The sequence below is a fragment of the Garra rufa genome, chromosome 16 (genome assembly GCF_049309525.1).
Source record: "Garra rufa chromosome 16, GarRuf1.0, whole genome shotgun sequence".
In the NCBI taxonomy this organism is placed as follows: Eukaryota; Metazoa; Chordata; class Actinopteri; order Cypriniformes; family Cyprinidae; genus Garra; species Garra rufa.
The window spans coordinates 32,001,056-32,025,141 of NC_133376.1; the positions used below are offsets into that span (position 1 = coordinate 32,001,056).

The following is a 24,086-nucleotide window of genomic DNA, read 5'->3' on the forward strand; positions in this document are numbered from 1 at the left end:
GGATAATTTTGACCCATACAATGTATTTTTGGCTATTGCTACAAATATACCTGTGCTACTTATGACTGGTTTTGAGGTCCAGGTTCACATATATGCTAAACTAAACCTGTGGTTACTCTTTTAGGACTCCTGTGTGAATGTGAAAAGCACTGGCGTGACAACTAACTGGTTAACTAGCTAACAAAATTGTAGGATAATTTGTTACCTATTGCATTTAAGTGTGACTGAAGTGTCAAAATATATTTTTAAGCCACTATATGGTCCCTTTTAATCCACACCAAATAACACATAGGCTATTACGCAAGCCTAAATCATTAATTCATTTAGTTTTATCGGCTTGCTGAAAAACTGTTGTTAGACAGCCCTGGTTGAGTTGAACATCTGGCTACACACCCCTTCGAAGGGTCCTTGTAATTAAAGGCAAGTAATGTCAGATTTCAAGCATCTAGCATGGTGCAAGGCCTTTTCAGAATTAGACATGCATCTAAAAATGTCACAAAGCAAATCTAGGTAAGTGCATTAAAATGAGTAGGAGTTGTGTTGAAATAGAAACTCTTGTCTTTTCTTTTATTTCAGATACTAAAAGAGCAGTTGGGCTACTGGAAGAGTATCAGGCGAGTCTGACCAGCCCGGAAGAGCAGGCCCTGAAGACCAGCGTGGAAAAGGTCTCTTCCATCTTTGGCAGTCATCTTTTTCAGGCTCTGCTGGGTGAGGTTTGTTTCTGTGTAAACTCTAATGGCTCTCAAAACAAATGATTAACTGTCATTATTTAGGGCCATACCACTTGATTCCAGTACATTCTATACTAAGCAAAATGTTCCAAGAAGTTGCTTTACAGTTAGTGTAGCTCAGAGCCATCTAAAAAGAGAGTTGCGACACGCTTTAATCTCGCCGCCGCGCGGTCACGTGGTTCATGGAGCTCTCAATAGTTCCAAACAGCTCCGCGCTGTCAATGTGTTTGAATGGAGTTAAATAGGATAGACAGCAGTTTTACTATATTTGCAGCAATTTCGAGTAATTATTAACACATAATGTGCATTGATTGTCTATTGATAACTTCTCTGAATACGCTTTACAATCGCATTTTATTCTGGGCAGTGATAAAGAGACATAATATGTTCTCATACTCTTTGGCAGTCAAATGTGACCAAACACCTTAAGTGTAACTTTTATTCAATTAAATAACTGTAATATATATAGTTAAGTTCTATTTGGTAAATATTTTGAGGAGGTTTTTTTGTACTTAATATGTGCAATAATGATCCTGACCATTTAAAAGATAACATTTTCTAATATAGTATTTAGATTACAGTTAGTGTAATATTTAAGGTTAAATACATCTGCATGTGTATTTGGACATGATCAAACACTCTTTTTTTTATACAGTATGTTTCGATTTAACGATTTAATGTTAAATAAAAAAAAAAGTAATTTACTCTTTTATGATATTCAAATATACAACATAAGTGAATATTATAAAAGGCAAGCAAAAATGGCATTTAACATAATAGAAAAGATGAAAATAATGTTTAAAAAAACACAAGGCAACGAATTGCATTCAGCACACATTTTTATCGTGTTTCTTGAATGCAGTCTTTACTGAAACTCATTCAACCTCCTACAGTGAGAGAAAGATTGCAGAAAGACTAAAAACATAAAAATATGACAACTAGTATCTGGTTATGGTCGCTATTACGTTGTTTCTCACGTTATCCAGCTGCATTTACAGTTTAACAGTTTATTTTTTAACGATAAACATTAACTATAACACGTTTCATAAAACACCACTATTGGCCAGTTTTTCGAGAGGTCAACTGATGCGTTAAAATGTAAAGAAATGCAGTAATTTCTTCAATATACTTGCGACTGTGCTTGAGAAGCGCTGAAATGAATGGGCTTCAATGGAGGAGCTATTGGTTGTTTGGAACTATTGACCGCTCCATGACACGCTTTACTTCCGCATTCCTCAGTTCCTATGGAAGCCTATGGGAGTGTCGCAACTCTCTTTTTATATGGCTCTGGTGTAGCTTTACTAAACACCGCCAATATTTTTCAAAATTTTGTTTTTGTGTTTTTGTGTCCTTCTTTACATTAACAATGGCTTTAGGATATAATTGTTTCACTTCATTACTGACACTGCCTTACAAACTTGCATCTGAGTTTGTAAAAGAAAAAAAACCCATTGGAACTTGCTCATCTTTTACACTTGTTTACATTATAAGTTTTGATTATTGGATTAAGCCACATGAATAGGTTCTTTCAGAATAAAAACAAAAGGTTGTCTGTTTTTTAAAAACGCAGGACCTCAATACTGTCTCCAATCTTTTGCATGGATTTGAAACTGTTTACTAAAGTTTGTGCCACTGTTCTTGAGTTACACAATGCGTCAGACTTTCACAACCCCAGCTGATTTTATCAGTACTGTGGATGTGCCCTGTCACATTTTAATGATGCCTCACAACAGCCCGAATAAGAAAGCATATAAGTAACAACAGATATCACTGTCATGCCAGATGCGTCTAACAAAAATAAGAGGATTCCTAACTTATTTTTAGTCTTTGTCCTGCAAAGGAAACAAATTAGTCCCATTACGAAATGGTTGAGTGGTTATCTTAATTACCAGGCCCAGGCTTTAATGAGGCCTGCCTGCTGCTGTTGCTGTGATGCAGAAGAGTAGTACCACAGGGGCTGTGATCAAGCCATGGGGTTGCGTTGCCATAGGAGTGTAGTGAGGAGAGGGACAGGTTTTCCCCGATCTTAACTTATGAGTTTCTCATATGCTGTTAGGCATGATAGTGTTAAGATGTAGTATGTGTGATATTGTGCATGTGTTTGTCATTCTTTAAAGAGTTTGGATAGAAATTACATATAGTTTTATATAAATTTGATATAAAATGTATTTATACCTGTAAATATGTAAAGGATATAAAGTTGATATGGTTTAAAACAAATAAAGTAGGGTAAAATGTATTAAAAAAATAATAAGAAGAAGAAGATTATTCTTATTGATTATTCAAATAAATCAAATATAGGTAAATTTATGAATTCTACACATACACTACTGTTTAAAATATTCCCTTTTTTTGGGATTATAATGTTCTTTATTTAAAGAACATTTATTCGATCTAAGGTTCAGCAAAAACAGTCCAATTTTGAAATATTTTTACTATTTAAAATAACTGTTTTCTATTTTAATATAATTTAAAATGTAATTTATTTCTGTGATCAAAACTCAATTTTCAGCATCATTACTCCAGTGTTTAGTGTCACATGATCATTCAGCAATCGTTCTAAAATCCTGATTTGTTGTTCAAGAAACATTTATTTTTATTATCAATATTCAAAACAGTTGAGTGATTTTTTTTTTAGTTTTCTTATAGAAAGATCCAAAGATCAGCATTTATCTGAAATAAAAGCTTTTGTAACATTATACACTATACCATTCAAAAGCTTGGTGTCAGTTTAAATTTTTGATGGGAAAAGAAATCGAAATTAATACTTTTATATAGCAAGGATGCTTTAAATTGATTAAAAGTGATGATAATGACAATTATAATGTTACAAATGATTTCTATTTCAGATAAATGCCGTTCTTCTGAACCCTTTATTAATCAAATAAACCTGAAGAAATTCTACTTAGCTTTTTTTCAACATAATAATAATAATATTTTTTTTTGAGCAGCAAATCAAAATATTAGAATGATTTCTGAAGGATCACATGACTGGAGTAATGATGCTAAAAATTCAGATTTGAAATCACAGAAATAAATCACATTTTAAAATATATTCAACAGAAAACAGTTATTTTAAATAGTTAAAACATTTTTTTTTTAAATTGTACTGTTTTTGCTTTGGGTCAAATAAACGCAGGCTTGGTGAGCAGAAGATACTTTTTTTAAAAACTTAAAAAATCTTACTGTTCAAAAACTTTTGACTGATAGAGTATATATATGTTGCTAAAAAAAACCTTTGATGATTATAATGTTGAAAACAGTTATGAAGTTTAATATTTTTGTGTAAACTCCAATATTTTGACTTTGATTAACAGCATTTATATTAAACAGACATACCACCACAACAATTTCATGCATCCTTGCTGAATAAAATTATTATTATTTTTTTAAATCTTACTGAATGGTAAATCTTTTGAATGGTAGTGTTCAGTTAAAAGTTACAGTAAATGTCAGTCACTTAAATATTCCTATTTATTTTTCATAGTGGTAAACTTTGTGATTGTCACAGAAGGTCCAAAGATGAGGAAGACGAAAGCAGATTAAAAACAAAGTTTATTAAACAGGCATAACAGCATGTACACAAACATAACCAGCAACTAACAACTGAAGGGTGAAGTCGGGAAACTAACAAATGACAACAGGAACTAATGAAAACTAACTAAAAGTCCATGTAAACAAAAACTGAGACAAAATAACTGAATAAGCTAAAGCAATATTATCACTTTATAAAAGAAATATGACTCCTTCTGCTGGCATTAAGTATATATACTTTTCGGTGCTTCTAATAAAGCTGTTTGACCACAGCAGGACAAACAGATGTTGCAAAAGCTCTGGTTTATCACACTTTGAATCGGTCATGAGAGTTTCAGCTCGAAACTGGCACTGCAAAGTAAGCGGATAAGAATTCCACACATTCCAGAAAGAGGCTGGATCGTTAGAGGGAATGTGGGATAACATGTAGGTAGACTGATAAACACAGTCGTGTACTCCCATCTGACCTCAGGCCAGATTAAGCAGAGAGTATGGCTTTGTGCAGGACGACCCATTCTCTCTCTCAGGTACTGAGGAGAGGGGTCATGTGAGGCTGAGTTGAGAGCAACATGTGGTTTCAATCATCTCTTCAGCCTCTTGGGTGTTGGCCAGAGTTAAAAATGGGAATACAATATGAATTCGAGCAAAAATGAGGCAGATTGAGGATGTAGATGTTTTTAAGTATTATAGTATTATTTATTATTGTAGCATTTAAAAGTGACAAAATATCATGCGCTTGTGCATGATGTTTAATTCTCAGTCATTAATCTCGTTCACATAATTGAAGTGTACTTAGACTCTAAGTTGAAAGCCCTTTGTTTTATGTGGCATCAAAGAAAAAGTGATCATCAAATATATTGGGGATACAATGAGGCTTGTAACAATTCAGTTCTGTCATGCACTGTGGGAGGGAGGAAGATTCGACCGTGGGCTTGTTTGGTTGTCTGCATGATTGCACAATTTCGAACAAAGGTTTTCCTAACTGCACACTCATCCCTTTGTTTCCAAACACACAAACAGGCTAGGGATCACACAGGTTTTGTGCCCAAATATGACCCAATATCAAGGCCAGGGCTATTTTCATTGCTTGGAAAAACAGACAGTCCATAACTCCTCAGTACTTTCCAAGCTAAACAACGAGTTTCTCTTTATGTCATCATGTTTTAGTTCCTCCTAGACAGTTTTCAGGTACTACAACAAGAAAGATTCAGTTTCACCTTACATCAAATGCTTTCTAATTCTTACCAAAGCTGCATTTATTTAATCAGAAATGCTGAAAAAGCTGTAATATTCTGAAATAATTTTACAATTAAATATATAATATTACATTTTCATAGACTTAAAACAGTATAATTGCAAAGCTGAGTTTTCATTACTCCAGTCTTCAGTGTCACACGATCCTTCAGAAATCATTCTAATATGCTGATGTGCTGCTTAATATTTCAAAAGAACAGTATTTTTTAATAGATTTTTTGTAATGATATAATTGCCTATACTGTCACTTTTGATCAATTTGATTCATGAATAAAACTATTCTTAAAAATTATTTAAAAAAATGTTACTGACCCAGACGTTTGAACAGTAAATTAATTTAATATGATATGATAGCTGGGTCACTCATAATAGTAATACAAGATACTCAAAGAAGAAAAGGGTGAGAATTGTATTAGATTTAATAGGGTAATATAAGTGACCCTGGACCACAAAACCATAGTCATAAGCAGTCATACATCACCTAAAAGCTGAATAAATAAGCTTTCCATTGATGTATGGTTTGTTAGCAATATTTAACAAGATACAACTATTTGAAAATCTGGAATCTGAGAGTGCAAAAAAAAAAATTCTTAGCAATGCATATTACTAATCAAAAATTACGTTTTGATATATGTATGGTGGGTAATTTACAAAATATCTTTATGGAACATGATCTTTACTTAATATCCTAATGATTTTTGGCATTTTTTTTTTTTACAATTTTGACCCTTACAATGTATTTTTTGGCTATAAACATAGGGTACAACTGGGCTAAAGGCACACCCCTTTATGGGAAGGAGATCCCATAGTAATTTAATATAGATTTGCAGTAGTAACAACAAATCATATTTTAATATATGATATGATTAATAGCATGTTTTTAAATATGATGGTTTCATTCTAAACATGATGACTATCTCTAAGATGGACGCATACATAATATATGAAATCTACCATCTGAATCTAACCATGTCATGTCAACAAATAGAAAAGTCAGCCTTCTATTAATTATCATGTTAAATATTGTGCCTTAATGGCAGAGATGCATTTTACCCCGAATACCAGACTTTTACATATGTGACCCTGAACCACAAAACCAGTCATAAGGTTAAATTTTACAAAACTGAGATGTATATATAATATGAAAGCTCAGTAAATAAGCTTTCTATTGATGTATGGTTTGTTAGGATAGGAGAATATTTGGCCGAGATACATCTATTTGAAAACCTGTAATCTGTGGGTGCAAAAAAATCAAAATCCTGAGAAAATCACCTTTAAAGTTCTCCAAATTAGGTTCTTAACAATGCATATTACTAATCAAAAATTACATTTTGATACATTTACAGTAGGAATTTTACAAAAAATCTTCATGGAACATGATCTTTACTTAATTTCCTAATGATTTTTGGCATAAAAGAAAAATCAATAATTTTGACCCATGCTATGTATTTTTGGCTATTGCTACAAACATACCCCAGCGACTTAAGACTGGTTTTGTGGTCCAGGGTCACATATTCTTTCATTATTTAAAAACTGAATTGTTGAATGATGAAAATCATTAAGAAGACCTTTGTCTCAAGATATATTCAAGAATTTAAGTGATTCTCATTTGCTACTTAAATCTACAACATTTTTAAAACTCTGCTCTGTTGGCAGAGGCTATTTACACAAACTCTGCCCACCAATGTGTGATTGGGATAGTAAATACTATTAAAGGCCGCTGTCAGTTGTCAGCTCTAGTGGCGCAGAGAATAAAATGCATTTCACTCTTTTCGACGTGACCGATCTGGGTTTGAATCCCCTTTTGGCAAAGCTTTTTTTTTCTCTTTTCAAATCTCATGTCATATTGGAGAGGCATTTATTTAAAAAAAAATGAAGGACATAATTGAAAAGTTGAAAATAAAGTATCGGTTAGGGATAGGGTAGGTGTAGGGAGGGCTTATTGTCCCAATAAGGCAGTGCCATTTAATAAATTAAATTAAAATTATAATTTACACTCAATACGTAATTACTGCATACTGTTTTAATCTAATACAATACTGAGTTGCAGATAATTACATCTATTTGCAATAAGTATTATAAATATCCGAAAATCCTGCTATTTCAACAATGTAAATAGAATCTATAGCTATTTGCACTTAGTGTAAATAGAACCTATTGTTATTTGCACTTAGTGTAAATAGCATCTCTCGCCAAGAAAAGATGCTATTTTCACTTAATGTAAATAGAACCCATTGTTATTTGCACTTAGTGTAAATAGCATATATCGTTAAGAAAATATGCTATTTTCATTTAGTGTAAATAGCCACTGCCTTTTTAAAACCATCAAATATTAGATCAAGTAAGCACAGAATTGACTTTGCGCTGCAGCCCATGATTGCATCAAGCATCAGCCAAATTTGCATGTGTATCTTGAAAAGCGGATGTTTTGGAAAGTGCTACACCACGTTTTTCTGCCATCTAGTGGTTTAGAGGAAAATAATATCAAAGGCGCTTTTTACCCCTGGGTGCCTTTAGCCCCGTTGTACCCTACCTGTGCTACTTATGACTGGTTTTGTGGTCCAGGGTCACATATGTAGTTTGTACTGTAAAATATTGTATAAGTGAAGTTTTACAGTACAATATAAATTAACTGCAATTGTGCTGTTTTAAACTATAAAATAAAGTTTTGATGTGAGAAACTGGTTCAGGATGGCTTTTAACATAACAGCTGACTGTTAAAAGCCAGTTTTCAAATCAAGTATGTGTAACCTAATATTGACATTGAAATGAGGTGAAGCAAGTGAAAAGGAGAGCAGTTGTGTAAAAATGATTCTGTGGAGAGGACTGTGTAGTTAAGCAAAAGGACTTTGTGTTTTTTGTTCACTGGCCAGGAATTTATGTGGTCTTTTAGGATTTGCTTGGCTCTGGGAACATTCTGCTGGAACGCTTTTTTTTGGAGGAAAAAAAGTATAATTTCACCAGGACTTTGTCTGAAATAAATGTACCCGTATGTCAAAGTATGCTAGTGTGTTTTGCACACTATTCAGCTGTAAAAAGCATTTGAGTGCACACACATCTGTTACATTCATGACAGTAAGTAGTCCTAGACGTGAATAATCATTGATGTTGCCTGCTATGTTTTACTAAATAATGCATTTGAGGGGAAAGGTCTCCTCGATGAAGACATGATTCATACTCACTCGTCTTTCAGGACAGCTTTACTAAACGAGGAGGTGTTTCTGTCTGACACACTTATACATTTCCATTCATCCTACAGCTGCATGTTTTATAATCATGCACAATTTAGTGGAAGACTCTACGCTTTAGTTTACTTTCCCCGTCGCTCGCTTTCTTTTCTCTGCTCTCTCGCTTTCTCATCTGGCTCTGACCAGCCAGGCGATGAAACCGCTTCCCACACACTGTTCTCCTCCCACTCACACAGGCTCACACAGACACAGCCATGATGAGTCACATAGCCCCATTCTTCTACTGTCTTTCCCGCTGCACCCCAGTGGGACTCCATTACTGCCCCTAACAGCCCCCCCCCACGCATACACACACGTACACCGTCCGCATGCGCCGCCAGTCCGAGTGCACTGCTTATCTCTCCAAAAAAAGAGTTGCTTTTCTCTCAAGCTCTTTCTTCTTCCGTCTTAAAAAAGACTCGCTCGTTTCTTCCAGTGCAAAGGGGACCGAGAGCGTGTTATGCTTCAAAGGCACAGCGAGGTAACAAGCATCTCATTATGTTATTAGTGCAGGCTGTGGGCCAGTGTGGGAGTGTGGGTGACATCAGCAGTATTGTCTCCCTCCATTCTCATCAGCTGGTCGTCCCTCTGTTGGTGACCACAGGCCACGGCAGTTAGTGACCTGAGAGGTAATGAGGTAAGACGTATAGAGAGTGTGGCCGGGCGGAGAACAGCACGACAGGACAAAAGACTTTGGTGAGCCCCGGAGGGTGAGTTTATTAAATAAAAAGGTGAGAGTGTACGGGTGAGTATGCAGTCGGCGTCGTGGGTGCTCGGTGTGGGTGCTCTTCTCCTTCAAAGGTGCTCCTCGTGAACCGTGGTCAGTGAGGGACGAGTGCAGGAAGTGCGGTCGTCCCAGGGGAAGTGGATCCAAGCAGCGGGAAGCCAATCGTCACGGCGAATCTGTGAGGTAAGCAATAGAGAGAGCATGTAAGTGCCGAGCTTCAATGGAGATCGTTCTCACTTGTCTGTCCTGAGCAGTCTGTTTATAAAGGGTGGTTTCCGGTGACGATTGGCTCGGTGCTGATGGATCCCAGGTGTCGGTCGTGTGTTGCCAGGGCGACGCTGATCACAGCTCGGGACTCCCGCCACACTCCCCCCCCCAAGCGACGTCCTGGTCCTGGAGGCTGAGACAGAAAGAGGGGAGACAGGGGGTGGGTGGGGAGTGACCCCTGACAGACCTGAAAATGCTGCCCAGGACCGAGAGAGCCCGTCGGCGTTGTTGTTGCTGGAGCCAGGGCGATGGCGCACATCGAAGTGGAAGTCCTGGAGTGAGAGGAACCACCTCGTAACCCGGGCGTTCGTGTCCTTGGCCCGGGCCATCCACTGCAGAGGGGCGTGATCTGTAAGGAGAGTAAAGTGACGACCCAACAGATAATACCTCAACTCCAGGACTGCCCACTTGATGGCGAGAGCTTCCTTCTCGACAGCTGCGTAGTTTCTCTCGGCCTTGGACAGCTTCCGGCTGATGTAGACGACCGGATGCTCCTCTCCCTCCTGGATCTGGGAGAGCACGGCCCCCAGTCCCGTGTCTGAAGCATCGGTCTGGAGCAGGAAGGGACAGTTGAAGTCCGGGGCGCGCAGAACGGGTTCGGTGGTTAGGGCCCGCTTGATGCGCTCAAAGGCCCTTTCGGCATCCTCGCTCCAGTGAACCCGTTCTGGCAGTCCCTTCCTGGTCAGGTCCGTCAGAGGGGCCGCTATAGAGGAAAACTGGGGGATGAAGCACCGATAGTATCCCGCCAACCCCAAGAAGGCACGTACCTGGGTCTTGCTGAGGGGTCTCGGAGCGTCCAAGATTGCCTTCACCTTGTTTTCCTGGGGCTTAATGAGTCCTCTTCCTACGGTGAAACCCAGGTACCGTGCCTCGTTCATCGCTAGGTGGCACTTGCGGGGGTTGGCGGTTAGGCCCGCCCGACGTAGCTCGGACAGCACCCTGCGGAGTCGCTCTAAATGGTCCTCCCATGCCTCCGAGTGGATCACCACGTCGTCCAAGTAGGCCGCTGCGTAGGTTTGGTGGGGACGGAGGATAACATCCATCAAGCGTTGAAATGTCGCTGGGGCTCCGTGCAGGCCGAAGGGAAGGGTCCGGTACTGCCAGTGCCCGGAGGGGGTTGAGAAGGCGGTCTTGGGCCTGGCTTCCGGCGAGAGGGGGACTTGCCAATACCCCTTCGTGAGGTCCAGCGTGGTGACGTACCGGGCCCTTCCCAGACGTTCCAACAGCTCGTCCACTCGGGGCATGGGGTAGCTGTCGAAGTCCGAGATCTCATTTAGGCGCCGGTAGTCATTGCAGAACCGCAGGGTGCCGTCCGGTTTTGGGACCAGGACTATCGGGCTGGACCATGGGCTCCGTGATGGTTCGATGACCCCCAGTTTCAGCATCTTTTGGATCTCCTCCTCTATAGCGTGCCGGCGGGACTCAGGGACTCTGTAGGGCCGTTGCCGGACGATGACGCCGGGAGGAGTGCGGATGTCGTGCTGGAGGACATTAGTCTGGCCGGGGGTGTCGGAGAAGACATCCTGGAACTGACCGACCAGGTGCCGCAGCTCCGCCTTCTGGGCGGCGGAGAGGTTGGGGTTGGTGTCGACAACCGCGGGCTCTTGGATGGTGAGAGCGGCCACCTGGTCCTGGTCCCCGACCCATTTCTTCAGCAGATTAATATGGTAAAGCTGGACCGGTTGTCTGCGGCCGGGCCGCCTTACCCTATAGTTGACTGGGCCGACTCGTTCTTCCACAGTGTAGGGGCCCTGCCACTGGGCCAGGAACTTGCAGGCGGTATTGGGGACCAGGACCATCACTCTATCCCCTGGCTGGAATTCCCGCGGTTGAGCCGCCCGGTTGTAAAGGCGTTGCTGGGCTTGCTGGGATTTCACCAGGTGCTCCCGGACTAACGGCATGACCCGGTCGATCTTTTCCCGCATGTCCCGGACGTGTTCCACGACGGTCCGGTAGGCTGCCGGCTGCTGCTCCCAGGCCTCTCGGGCCACGTCGAGAAGGCCTCTTGGTTGCCGCCCGAAGAGGAGCTCGAACGGGGTAAAACCGGTGGATGCCTGGGGGACCTCTCGGATGCCGAACAGTACGTAAGGGAGGAGGAGGTCCCAGTCCTTCCTGTCCTCGGCCGTTACTCTCCGCAGCATCTGCTTGAGCGTCTGATTAAACCTCTCGACGAGCCCGTCGGTCTGAGGGTGGTAGACTGAGGTTCTTATTTGTCTCACTTTCAGCAGCCGGCAGAGGTCAGCCATTAGCCGGGACATGAATGGGGTTCCCTGGTCGGTCAGGATCTCCGTTGGCAGGCCCACCCGGCTGAAGAGCAGGAACAGCTCCCGAGCGATGGTTTTGGCGGTGGCCTTCCTAAGGGGGACTGCTTCAGGGTACCGGGTGGCGTAGTCCAGAATCACCAGGATGTGCTCGTGGCCCCGGCCAGACTTCGGCAACGGCCCTATGAGGTCCATCCCGATCCGCTCAAAGGGCACCCCGATGATGGGTAACGGAATGAGTGGGCTGGGGGGAGGTTTCCGAGGCGACGTCCGTTGACATCTGGGACATGCCTGGCAGAACCTCTTCACCTCGGCTTCTAGGCCGGGCCAGTGGAACCTGTCGCGGATGCGCTGAATCGTGTTCTGGGCCCCGAGGTGGCCCGCCATGGGGTGCGCATGGGCTAACTCGATCACTGTTTCTGTTTTCCCTTTTGGCACGACCAGAAGATGTTTGACCTCCCCCCGCCGCTCGGCGACACAGTACAGCAGACCGTTCCGGACGATGAAGTGTGGGAGAGGGTGAGGAGCCGGTAGTACCTCCTGGTCCTCAAGGAGGCGTACCTGTCGCCAGCAGTGTTTCAAGCGGTCGTCCTCCTTTTGGGCCTTCCCGAAATTTCCTCCTCCGGTGACCTGCTGAAACACATCGTGGAAGAGGTTAGTATTTCTGGGGGCGGACTCACCGTCTCTCCCACTGTCCGACGTCATCAGGGTGGCGTGGCTCTCCGACCCCCGCGACTGTTGACGGCGTGGGCGCCGACGCTGGCGAGCAGGCTGTGTGGCAGTGGCGAGAGCGGCTTCCAACCCCGGCCAGTCCCGTCCAAGCAGCAGGGGCACGGGGAGATCCTTCAGGATTCCAACCTCCAGGGTCCAGGTGTCTCCGCCTTTATGAAAGGTAAGTATATTAGTGGGTACCTGTCGTGTGTCGCCATGGACACAAGTGAGGGGCATCATTGACTTGGAGTGTGGCCGGGGGGCGAGCGTAGTGGGTCTCGCGAGCGAAACGGCGCTGCCGGAGTCCAGCAGAGCCTGGTATTGGCGGCCATGGATCTTCACCGGGGTCGTGGGAGCCCCTCTGGGGGCTCTCTGGTGCAGCACACAGCCTGCCATCCAAGCCTTGATGGGTGGTGAGGCGGGTTCGGTGGGCATCGGCTCGTCGCGGGGGCTGGAGGGTCTGTGTACTGGCCGCGGGGTGCCCTCTGGCGGTCGTCGCTCCTGGTTCACCCTCCGGGGGAAAGGCGGCGCTCTCTCCCCAGCGTCCCGGTAGGTAGCGTCCGCCAGTTCCACAGCCTCAATCAGATCCGCGATGGTTTTGGGTCCCCTCATCCCGGCCGCCTGCCTCATCGAGCGGGGGAGCGCTCTCAGCATGCGGTCGACTACTACCCTTTCCACAACTTGAGAAGGGGACGGCGAATTTTCTAAGAGCCAATGTTCGGCCAACCGCATCAGACCGGCCGCTTGAGTACGCACTGGCAACCGTGCTTTAAATTCCCAATCATGAAACCGCTGCGCAGCGGCGGTCGCTGAGAGTCCCAGACGACCTAAAATTTCTCTTTTTAACTCATTATAATTATTTTGTGAGGACGCCGGTAAAGAAAAATATGCCCGTTGGGCTTCACCTGACAGCAACGGTGCCAGTGCAGTAGCCCAACTACCTCTCGCCCAACCTTCTGTGTGAGCTACGGTCTCAAACATTTTGAGATAGGCCTCAATATCATCATCTGCGGTTAACTTGGGTAATAGTCGAGCCGCAGTGACGCGTGGGTCGGGAAGAGGGACGTTCTGAGCCGCTGGAAGGCGCATTTCTGACAGATATCCTTGGATTTGGCCATGTTGTTCAGTCAGCAGCTCAAAACATTGTTGTTGGCGGACGCTAACCTCCGTCAGCTGTTTTACCAATTCCTCCATGCCGCTGGGGAGGCGCTCGCCTGAAAAAAAGAAACCGGAAGTTAGTGGTGTAGCAAGATGGCGACGTAAACAAAGGGCTGTCTTCCTCGCGGCTGTTCTCGCCCGTGATCTTGCCCGCATTCTCCACCACCTTGTGGCCGGGCGGAGAACAGCACGACAGGACAAAAGACTTTGGTGAGCCCCGGAGGGTGAGTTTATTAAATAAAAAGGTGAGAGTGTACGGGTGAGTATGCAGTCGGCGTCGTGGGTGCTCGGTGTGGGTGCTCTTCTCCTTCAAAGGTGCTCCTCGTGAACCGTGGTCAGTGAGGGACGAGTGCAGGAAGTGCGGTCGTCCCAGGGGAAGTGGATCCAAGCAGCGGGAAGCCAATCGTCACGGCGAATCTGTGAGGTAAGCAATAGAGAGAGCATGTAAGTGCCGAGCTTCAATGGAGATCGTTCTCACTTGTCTGTCCTGAGCAGTCTGTTTATAAAGGGTGGTTTCCGGTGACGATTGGCTCGGTGCTGATGGATCCCAGGTGTCGGTCGTGTGTTGCCAGGGCGACGCTGATCACAGCTCGGGACTCCCGCCACAAGAGGAAGAAAGGGTGGGGTGAAGAAACAAATCATTCTTGTTTGAAGGGGGAAGAGGTGCTTTGGGGACACGACCAGGACAGTAGCAGTCCCGTTAAGAGACCAGAAGCATCACAATCTTTGATGTAACAGTCAGAATTTATTAAAGGCACAATGTGTACGTTTTCGCCACTAGAGGGCGCAGATTCAAAACAAACAAAGAACCAAAGGTGTAGTTTGATGCCGTGGTGATAAAGTGTGGAATTATGGAGGTTGTAGTCCTTATCCCCACAGCCGATGCAATCCAAAGGGATTTGGGCAGAAATCATTGCCCATGTCAATGGATGAGCTAATGTATTAAAGACTTATTAAGGTCACTGTAGCTGTATATGAAGCAGGGTGGGGCTGAAAGTCGTAAAAACTAAACGAGGACGCTTGCTAATTAAGGACGAGTGTGACACACACTTGAAAGCAGCAGAGCTTTTATTATTCCACAGTCGACCAATTTCGCTTTTTCTGGTCATGCGTATTTAGGAAAAGCAGCGCTGTCGTACTAGATACATTTGAGTGTGTTGAAAGTTCTGTTATAATCAGGGGTGCACATAAGTGGTCTGCAGGTCAGCATGTGCAACCAAAATAAGAAAATGCGCTGTGTAAATAAGTTCAGAGTGCGCATTTGCGTACCGACATGGTTGCAGCTGTTAATGTACAATTACCATTTTAGATTGACAAACTGTAATACTTCATAAGATTTCAATTCGAACTGAAAGCATAATTATAGGCTATTCGCTGCCATTTTCAAAGCACAATGCAAAAACGTGACATTTCATTAACTGATGCTCCTCACTGAACGCTCGTTAATCCTAAAAGGAGTAGTTCACTTTCAGAACAAAATTTACAGATAATGTACTCACCCCCTTGTCATTCAAGATGTCTTTCTTTCTTCAGTCGTAAGGATTATTATGTTTTTTGAGGAAAACATGTTAGGATTTCTCTCCATATAATGGACTTCTATGGTGCCTCCGAGTCTGAACTTCCAAAATGCAGCTTCAAAGGGCTCTAAACGATCACAGCTGAGGAAAGAAGGATCTTATCTAGCAAAATGATCAGTTATTTTCTAAAAAAAAATTGAATTTATATACTTTTTAACCTTAAATGCTCGTCTTGTCTAGCTCTGTGTGTACTCTGTGTAGAGATTAAAAAGATTATATAAATTGTAAATGTTTTTAGAAAATAACCGATCGTTTCACTAGATAAGACCCTTCTTCCTTGAAGCTGCATTTAAACTGCATTTTGGAAGTTCAAACTTGGGGGCACCATAGAAGTCTATTGTATGGAGAGAAATCCTGAAATGTTTTTCTCAAAAAACTCAATTTCTTTATGACTTAAGAAAGTAAGATATGAACATCTTGGATGACAAGGGGGTGAGTACATTATCTGTAAATCTTTGTTCTGAAAGTGAACTACTCCTTTAAGTACTTGCCGGCAAAATAAAAGCTTGCTAATTTAAGTTTGAATAATGAAAATTCACTTAAACAAAAATGAATGTTATTGTTTCATTTTTAAATTTACTATAAAATAATTGTATTTTTATTGAATACTCCCTTTTTTAAGACATAATACTACTACCACACTTTATCATTTAATTTATATTATTTTAAAAAATTAACTAAATAAATAAAGTCAAATTATATTATTATCACTATTATTAATTTTTTTTTTTTTTTTTTTTTTTAGAATTATATTTAATGGGTCACACTATGTGTAGTATGAGGACCAAACCAAATCTCCAGGTACTCTTATGAGAACCAGGCTAAAAAACGTATGTGCACCCCTGGTTATAATGCTACTCTTGTGTGTTCATCACCTGTCTAATAAAATGCATAACTTATTAAAGTGTCTTTGGGGTTTCATGTTTTGTACAAAATAAAACCGGAAAATCAAGGTTGTATGACGTCATCAGAAGTTGACGCAAAGATGCGGTCCATTACACTAATTAAAATTGCTTATTTCTCTGGATTTGAACATTCTTTGAAACATTTTGGATAATGTAAGTACACAAGTCAAAATATTTTAATATTTTAATCAAACAATCTTACATATTCTGCCTTTAAAATAGGCCTGTGTAAGTATTAAAGGGATAGTTCACCTAAAAATGAAAATGCTGTCATTAGTTACTCACCCTCATGTCGTTCCAAACATGTAAGACCAACGGGTTGAAAGTCTTTATTTTTGTTTTCTTTGCAAACAAAGTATTTTTGTAGATTCATAGCAGTACGGTGGAACTACTGATGTCACATGGACTATTTTAACTATGCCCTTGCTACCTTTCTGGGCCTTGAACGTGGTAGTTGTGTTGCTGTCTATGCAGGGTCAGAAAACTCTTGAATTTCATCAAAAATATTTTAATTTGTGTTCCGAAGATAAACGAAGGTCTAACAGGTTTGGAACGACATAACGGTAAGTAATTGATGACAGAATTGTCATTTTTGGGTGAGCTATCCCTTTAAAAAACAAAGAAATGAACACAAGCAAGAATGCTGTTGTTTAAAGAATTACAGCCATTCTGACATTTAGGCCACCAGAATGATTGTGATATTGCCTTTATACAACTGTAAACAAATATAAACAAGGGGTCATTATTGAGTAACTTTGAGAGTCTCCGTGCAACACGCATGCAGTTATGAATGAATCACTGAGTAACTGAATCAGTTGTGTAAATGATTCACTCATTCACTCGAGAGTGTCATTTAGTTCCGGAATTTATCAGTGCTTTTGAATCGTAAATTGAATCGTAAATTGTAAAATGTTTCTCAATAAAGACAGGCTGTGGTCCACAATATTGTTCGATAAATCAAATTCTAAAAGTAAAAAATGATTTTGGACCATATTTTAGAATTAATTATGAAAATATGAGACCATATAGAGTATATATGAGCAAATTACTACTGAATATGTTGTTCTGCTAATTTATGCTGTCTAAACCATGGAAAATACATGTGGATGCTGCTAAATCATAAAGAGAAGCACTTAGTAAACAGGAAAGGACGCAATATTTTGACAAACTAAAGTTAATAGATGGTAAGAGCGTTATTAAGTAAGGATGTTAGCCTAATATTTCACCTACCTGACCGGAAATTATAAGAACAAACACAAATGTTGTCAATATTCTTGCCCTGGAAATACTGGTTCAGTTTGGTCAACCACAAATGCCTTTTGTTCCTCAGTTTTTTGCCACTCTTCTCCTTGATTTGTTATAACGTTTGGCAGTCTATAGTACGCCAAATGTTTTTCCCATTTCAACCAATTAGTACAGCTCAAAACATGAAAAGAATTGACTATTTTCAGCAGCAATAATCAGCAAAATATGAGTTTCATTCAGTTCAGTGGCATTGTTTATGTGCAGTGCCGTCAATATGGCCGATTGATGGCGCATTGTGAAAACACTCTATTCACTTGTTCTTGCAACTTGAATAGGCATGTGTAAAAAGAGACAACCACTTCAAGGATTTAATTTATGGTATTTTTTGTCCAAATGCTTGTACCTTCAGATAAGTTCAACAATTTGCTGCAATTACCCCTAAAAAACCCTTTTGATTTCAGTGGTCCAAGCAAGTTTCTTACATTCTATGTGATTAGTTATAATCCCACTGCTCTGCTTTAATGTGCACTGATGATTTTAACACTATTCCAATTGTCCCAATTTGCACAAGTGTAAACAGCTCACAGCTTTGTGCTTGACCCTCAACATCAGAGCCACTGTTACCTCTGCTAATGTCTGCAGGCTCTGTGCTGTCATGAGTGAGTCACGTTAAAAGCCTCTCTAAGTGAATGTGATTGCTCCGGGTCTCTAAACCCAGTATGGACAGGAATTTTGGATGAGGCCACTGGTTGATATTTATAGAGACCCACAATAGAGGCAACTATGCTCAAGTTGAGCCAAAAGTTGACTTTGCTCTTGACCTTGCTCACTTTATATGTGAAGACTGTGCACCTGTGCTTTTTGGCATGGCTTAAAGACTTACTAATCTATTGATGGGACCCATTAAATGTCCACAGAAATGAACATTCTGGCATAATTAACTCACTCTCATGTCTATGGAAACCCTAAGGGGACAGAAAATTATATTTAAATGCTTTTGCGTTCGCTCGCAAAACATTTGGATTGAAAAGTTTCTTGGGAAGTTTTGCAAGGAAAGTACTAAAAATTTCTTCCTCTTACCTCATATTAATTCCACCACAAATGTTTTGTAGTTGAATGCAAGGTCCTCCCATTTCTTTTCTTTTTTTTGTTTTAAACAATCTGTGTCCTTTTAGGTGCTCAATGCATATTACTCAAAAGCATATGACTAACTTTATACAGTTGAAGTCAAAAGTTTACATACTGTACACCTTGCAGAATCTGCAAATTGTTCATACTGAGGACAACTGAAGGACTCGCAACTATTACAGAAGGTTCAAATGCTCACTGATGCTCCAGAAAGAAAAAACGATGCATTAAGAGCTGGGGGTGTAAACTTTTAAGCAGAATAAAGAGGTGTACATTTTTCTTATTTTGCCTAAATACATTTTTTTCATTTAGTACTACCCTTCGGAAGCTACAGAAGATACTTACATGTTTTTAAGAAGACAAAATAAGTTAAATGTACCCTGATCTTCATATTCAAAACGTTTTCTTTGGATCTTACTGCATCATGTTTCCTTCTGGAGCATCAGTGAGCTTTTGAACCCTCTGTAATAGTTGCATATGAGTCATCCAGTTGTCCTCAGTGTGAAAAGATGGATCTCAAAATCATACAGTCATTGTTGGAAAGGATTCAAATACATAAAAATGCTGAAAAACCAAAGAGTTTGTTGACCTGAAAGATTTTTCTGAAGAACAGTGGGCAGTTTAACTGTACAGGACAAACAAGGCACTCATGAACAACTATCACTAAACAAAAAAACAACTGTGGATCATTCAGGTAAGAACACATTATAAAGAATCAAGTGTATGTAAACTTTTAAACTGGGTCATTTTTATAAATTCAACTGTTATTTTCTCTTGTGGGCTACATGTAAACCTCTTTTCTGTGAAATATCGTATTCAGGTCAGTACTAAAAAATAGGATGCATTTTGTAGAATTCTGCAAGGTGTGTGTAAACTTTTGACTTCAACTGTAAATGTTCAAGCGGCTATTTGCCATAAAAATAACAATGTGTCAATGGCTGTTAAACAAAAGATGTAAATATAGCACACAAGTATGAAGTACATTTATGATATTTTTTGGTGATTCCAAATGTTTTTGTTCCTTCTGGGAGTCCTTGGTTCCCATCAACATTTATTGTATGAAAGAGAGAAATTCAGTTATTCTGCTAGAATTCTCTTTAAAATATTTCACTCAAGAAAGTAAGTCATACAGGCTGTAACAACCTAAAGGTGATTAAATGACATTTGTAAATGGGAAATGTAATTTTCTGAATGAAATAATCCTTTAGCATAAATGTTAGAATGCCAGCCTCATTTATACTATACATTTTTTATTTAGTGATTTTTTATTTATTTGTTATTAATCTAAAAATGTTACAGAGGTGTTGCATATTTCAGCATAAATACCTGCATTATTTAAATAGATTCCTTCAATGACATCGCTATTCCATTATTCTCAGATATTCAGGAATGCTACGAGGTTACCCTGCAAATGAATGCAGCACAAAATGGAGTTAAAGACAGCAGCTCTGTGGACACATGGGAGGTAAGAGCCTCAGAGAAAAGGCAGCTTTATTTTTATTACATGTCATTATTTACTCACCCTCATGTTTTCCAAACCCTTATATTCTGTTATCTTACATGAATCTGACTGATCTGGTTCTGAAGTTTAGCTCACTGACAGCTGAAGCAGTTCACATCTCACAGAGGGGAAGATTATTAGTGAATATCTTAAATTTGACCTGTTTGAGCACAAAGCTGTCATAAATGCAGCACATGAATCATATAGATCCTATTTTATGATGCTTTCATGGTGTATTTATATCTGTCCCCAGTACTTTTTTTGTTCCTGATAACAGCGATTAGCACAGACAAAGGTTTAGAAAAAAAACCTAGGGGAGGGAAGTTTACAGAGACGTGCTGGACAAAAATAGAAAAAAAGAAGGAAAGAATGAAAGAGAGAGCATGTGGAAGTTACAGACACTACAGAACATTAGTCATATCTAGAAAGCACTGCAGTGATAACACCGAGTGCTCCTCGGTGGGCTGTGTGATGATGTCACCAGGACCTTTCGTTACAAGTGTCTGCAGTCACGTGGCTATGCAAAGTATTTATAGGGAGAGTACAGAAAATAACCTCAACTTCTGTCTGGATTCTGTTAAAAGCAACTGCGGTGAGGGAGGATCGCTCTGTGGTCTCTCTGAGGGTTCACACAAACATACACTCGGGTTTGACTAAAATAGTCTCTGTTCATTCAGTAAAGGAGCGCCCTGTGATTGATGTTTTTTTAAAGATAATAAAAAGAAATTTCCCGTCATCTCAGTGGTTTCAGACAGTCCAGAATTGGGGAGATTCTGTGGGATATTCTGTGGCATTGATAAAGGGATAGTTCAGACAAAAATGAAAATTCTGTCATTAATTACTCACCCTCATGTCGTTCCAAACCCGTAAGACCTTTGTTCATCTTTGAAAGACAAATTAGGATATTTTTGATGAAATCCAAGAGCTTCCTGATCCTGCATAGACAGCAACGCAACTACCAAATTTAAGGCCCAGAAAGGTAGCAAGGACATTGTTATAATAGTCCATATGAATACGTGAATATAATGACTTATTTTTGTTTTCTTTGCGCTCTTGGATTTCATCAAAAATATTGTAATTTGTGTTCTGAAGATGAATTAAGGTCGACATGAGGGTGAGTAATTGATAACAGAATTTTCATTTTTGGCTGAACTGTCCATTTAAATTATTATTTAAATTATATTGTAGCAAACAGCTTTAAAAACTCAGTTCACTCCATCTCTTACTTCACCGGAACATCAAGAACAGTTTTTTTCTTTCACTTTTTTTCAACAAGGAATAAAGCAATTTCCTGTAGCTTGGTAAAAAGTGTGTTTTTTGGTGATTGTTCATTGAAAATAGGCTAGAATATCAGGTTAAAATTCTTACCAATACATCCAAAAATGTAGTTATATATCTTGTAATAACTAAAAACACTGCACAACAATCATATAATGGCAAAATATTTTTAAGACCCATGAATTTAGTCTGAATGTGCCATAAATAGGGCCCTGTTTTAATCTGTTTTATTTTTTTATTTGTTATTTCAAATTCAGTTTTTTTACTGGCTTAATTTTTTCTGGATTCCGGTTTTTCTTTGTTCATTTAAATTTGTCTAGACTTATACTAAACAGCAATGTATTAAAAGTTTAACAAAAATTACATTTCTAAGGCTCTATGAAATGTTTTTTTTTTTTTTTTTTCTCAAATTCAGTTATTTTTACCAAAATCTGTTTTCCACTATTTTTTCTGGATTACATTTTAATGTTTTTTTAATATATATTAATAACTAAAATAATAATTAATAATCAAAATAATCTCTAATTAATTATTAATTATTTTATATATTTCTGTTTTTCCAGAAATACTATCTGTGTATTTACGGTCTGTACATTTTTCTGCTAATTACATTCTGGTAAATTATTTTTCTGGTAAATAAACCTTTACAAATAATGTTTTAATAATGATTTTTTTTTTACAGTGCTGTTGCTCATATACATACTGTGTACTAAAGTATTAGTGTATTAAAGTAATTACATTGCTTTGGTAATCACTAGGTACTAACGCTGAACCTAACCCTAATCCATGTAGTTACCTTATATTACCAGTATATTATAAGGTATATTACCTTAAGTACACTGTAATGTACGGTGAAATAAAGTGCAACCATAATTTTATTAGTAGTAGTAGTAATACTATAAATACAATATTTCTCTCAGTTTCTTTAAGATTAACTTTTATTTGAATGGGTTACTCTGAAGACCTTTAGGTTTCTATTTGTATAAGATAGTTTTACTAAAAAAGAAACAGTAAAATGCTCTTGAAGTGACTTTCAAAACAGTTCAAGAGATTATGTTTATGTGTTCATGTACTTATACATTGTGAGCTTCAGTATGTGTGTTGTAAACAAAACCGTGCGTCTGCGCAATTCATTCACACAGAAACACGCAGAACTTGCAGGATTTATATTTAAATAGTATTTTTGTGCCTTAATATCCACAGACAGTAGGCCTAGTCCACATCGCATTTTGATCTAAGAGTACTGACTTACTTTTGATGTATCCATTCCATTCAAAATTTGTCAGATTCTGTGACATTCTTTCCGCGTTTTGGCATCACGGGAAATCATAGAGCTGGCAATATGGCGAAAATATCATATCACGATTTTTTTTTTTCAGAAATATCACGATTTTATCACGATTCTTTGTCATGTTGGTTTTACTATTTTGCAAGTTGTCTGAGCAGCACAGCCAAACTAATTTCCCTATTTTAAAACCAAAGCCTTACAAGGCAACAAAATATAAAATAAAAAGAATGGCAGATGTTTAGGCTAAATTGGGCAAAGATAAAAACCTGTCATTTTTTAATCTTTGTTATTAAACAACTTTGTTATTAAGAACAAACAAACAAACAAACAAAAAAATTACAAACACACATAATATACAAATGAAACAAACTTGCATTTTCAGGTACAGTAGGTGTATTTAATAGAGTTAATAGAGTTTTAGCACGATATTATGATATTTTTTCAAATTAGATTGTGGAGACATTTTAACCCTAGCCCTACATAAAATAATCAGTAATCATAAGACTGCACTGGATGGATTGGTTAACACAGATGATAGTTATGCATCTACATTTTCCTGCTTTTTGCATGCTTCGTTTTTTATATGTATTATTTAAATTATAGTTTTAAATTATATATATTTTTTTATTATTATAGTGCAGTATTCACAAACATGTGTGGGAACAGGTAAATCAGTTGTGATAGATGTTCAGGTAAAAACCCAACAATGATTCATATTTATCTAGTTTTGATTGAAGCAAAACACATTAATGAATCAAATGAAAAGCGGACATTTGGACGATCTCTGTGAGCATAATCCACCCCGTGTCAAATCCCCAACTGGCACTTTCCAGAAGCATCATCCTATTGTGACACATGTTCCACAGAAATACTGCAGGGGTCACTATGTGATGTGTGGTAGAGACTGTGAGTGGCCTCAGTTTAAGTCTGTGTCCAGGCACAGCCCTGTTCTGTGGTTCTCTGAGAGCGAGCGAGCGAGGCTGGATCCGAGTGAATGTCCAGCTCTGGTTCATTAGCATGCATAGCGTGCGGTCACCTGAGAGACGTTAAATGAAATAAGTCTGCAAATTCCCCGATTTGGTGCAGAAGGAAGAAAAAAAGACCCTGGAATAATTTACAGCACAATCATTAGAAAACCTTTGTGTTAAACAGTAAGGGGCAGTGGGTATTCCCTTTTGTGTTTTATATTAGCTACAGTTACAGTGGGTAACAGTGTTACATTATTTGTTATCTGGGAATTGAATAAATGTGTTTATTTGAATGAATCAAGCTGTATAAAAATCCATAATCCAGC

The 24,086-nt window shown here is 39.6% G+C and overlaps 1 protein-coding gene across 1 annotated transcript in view; it reads left to right on the forward strand.

The window, feature by feature from the left end:
* The window catches only part of dlg3 (discs, large homolog 3 (Drosophila)), a 161,196-nt gene that overhangs the window by 977 nt on the left and 136,133 nt on the right, over window positions 1–24,086 (forward strand). Inside the window, exons 2-3 of the mRNA XM_073820520.1 lie at window positions 577–708; window positions 20,105–20,190. Of these exons, the coding sequence (XP_073676621.1) occupies window positions 577–708; window positions 20,105–20,190 (218 nt within the window). The remainder of the gene's footprint in view (window positions 1–576; window positions 709–20,104; window positions 20,191–24,086) is intronic.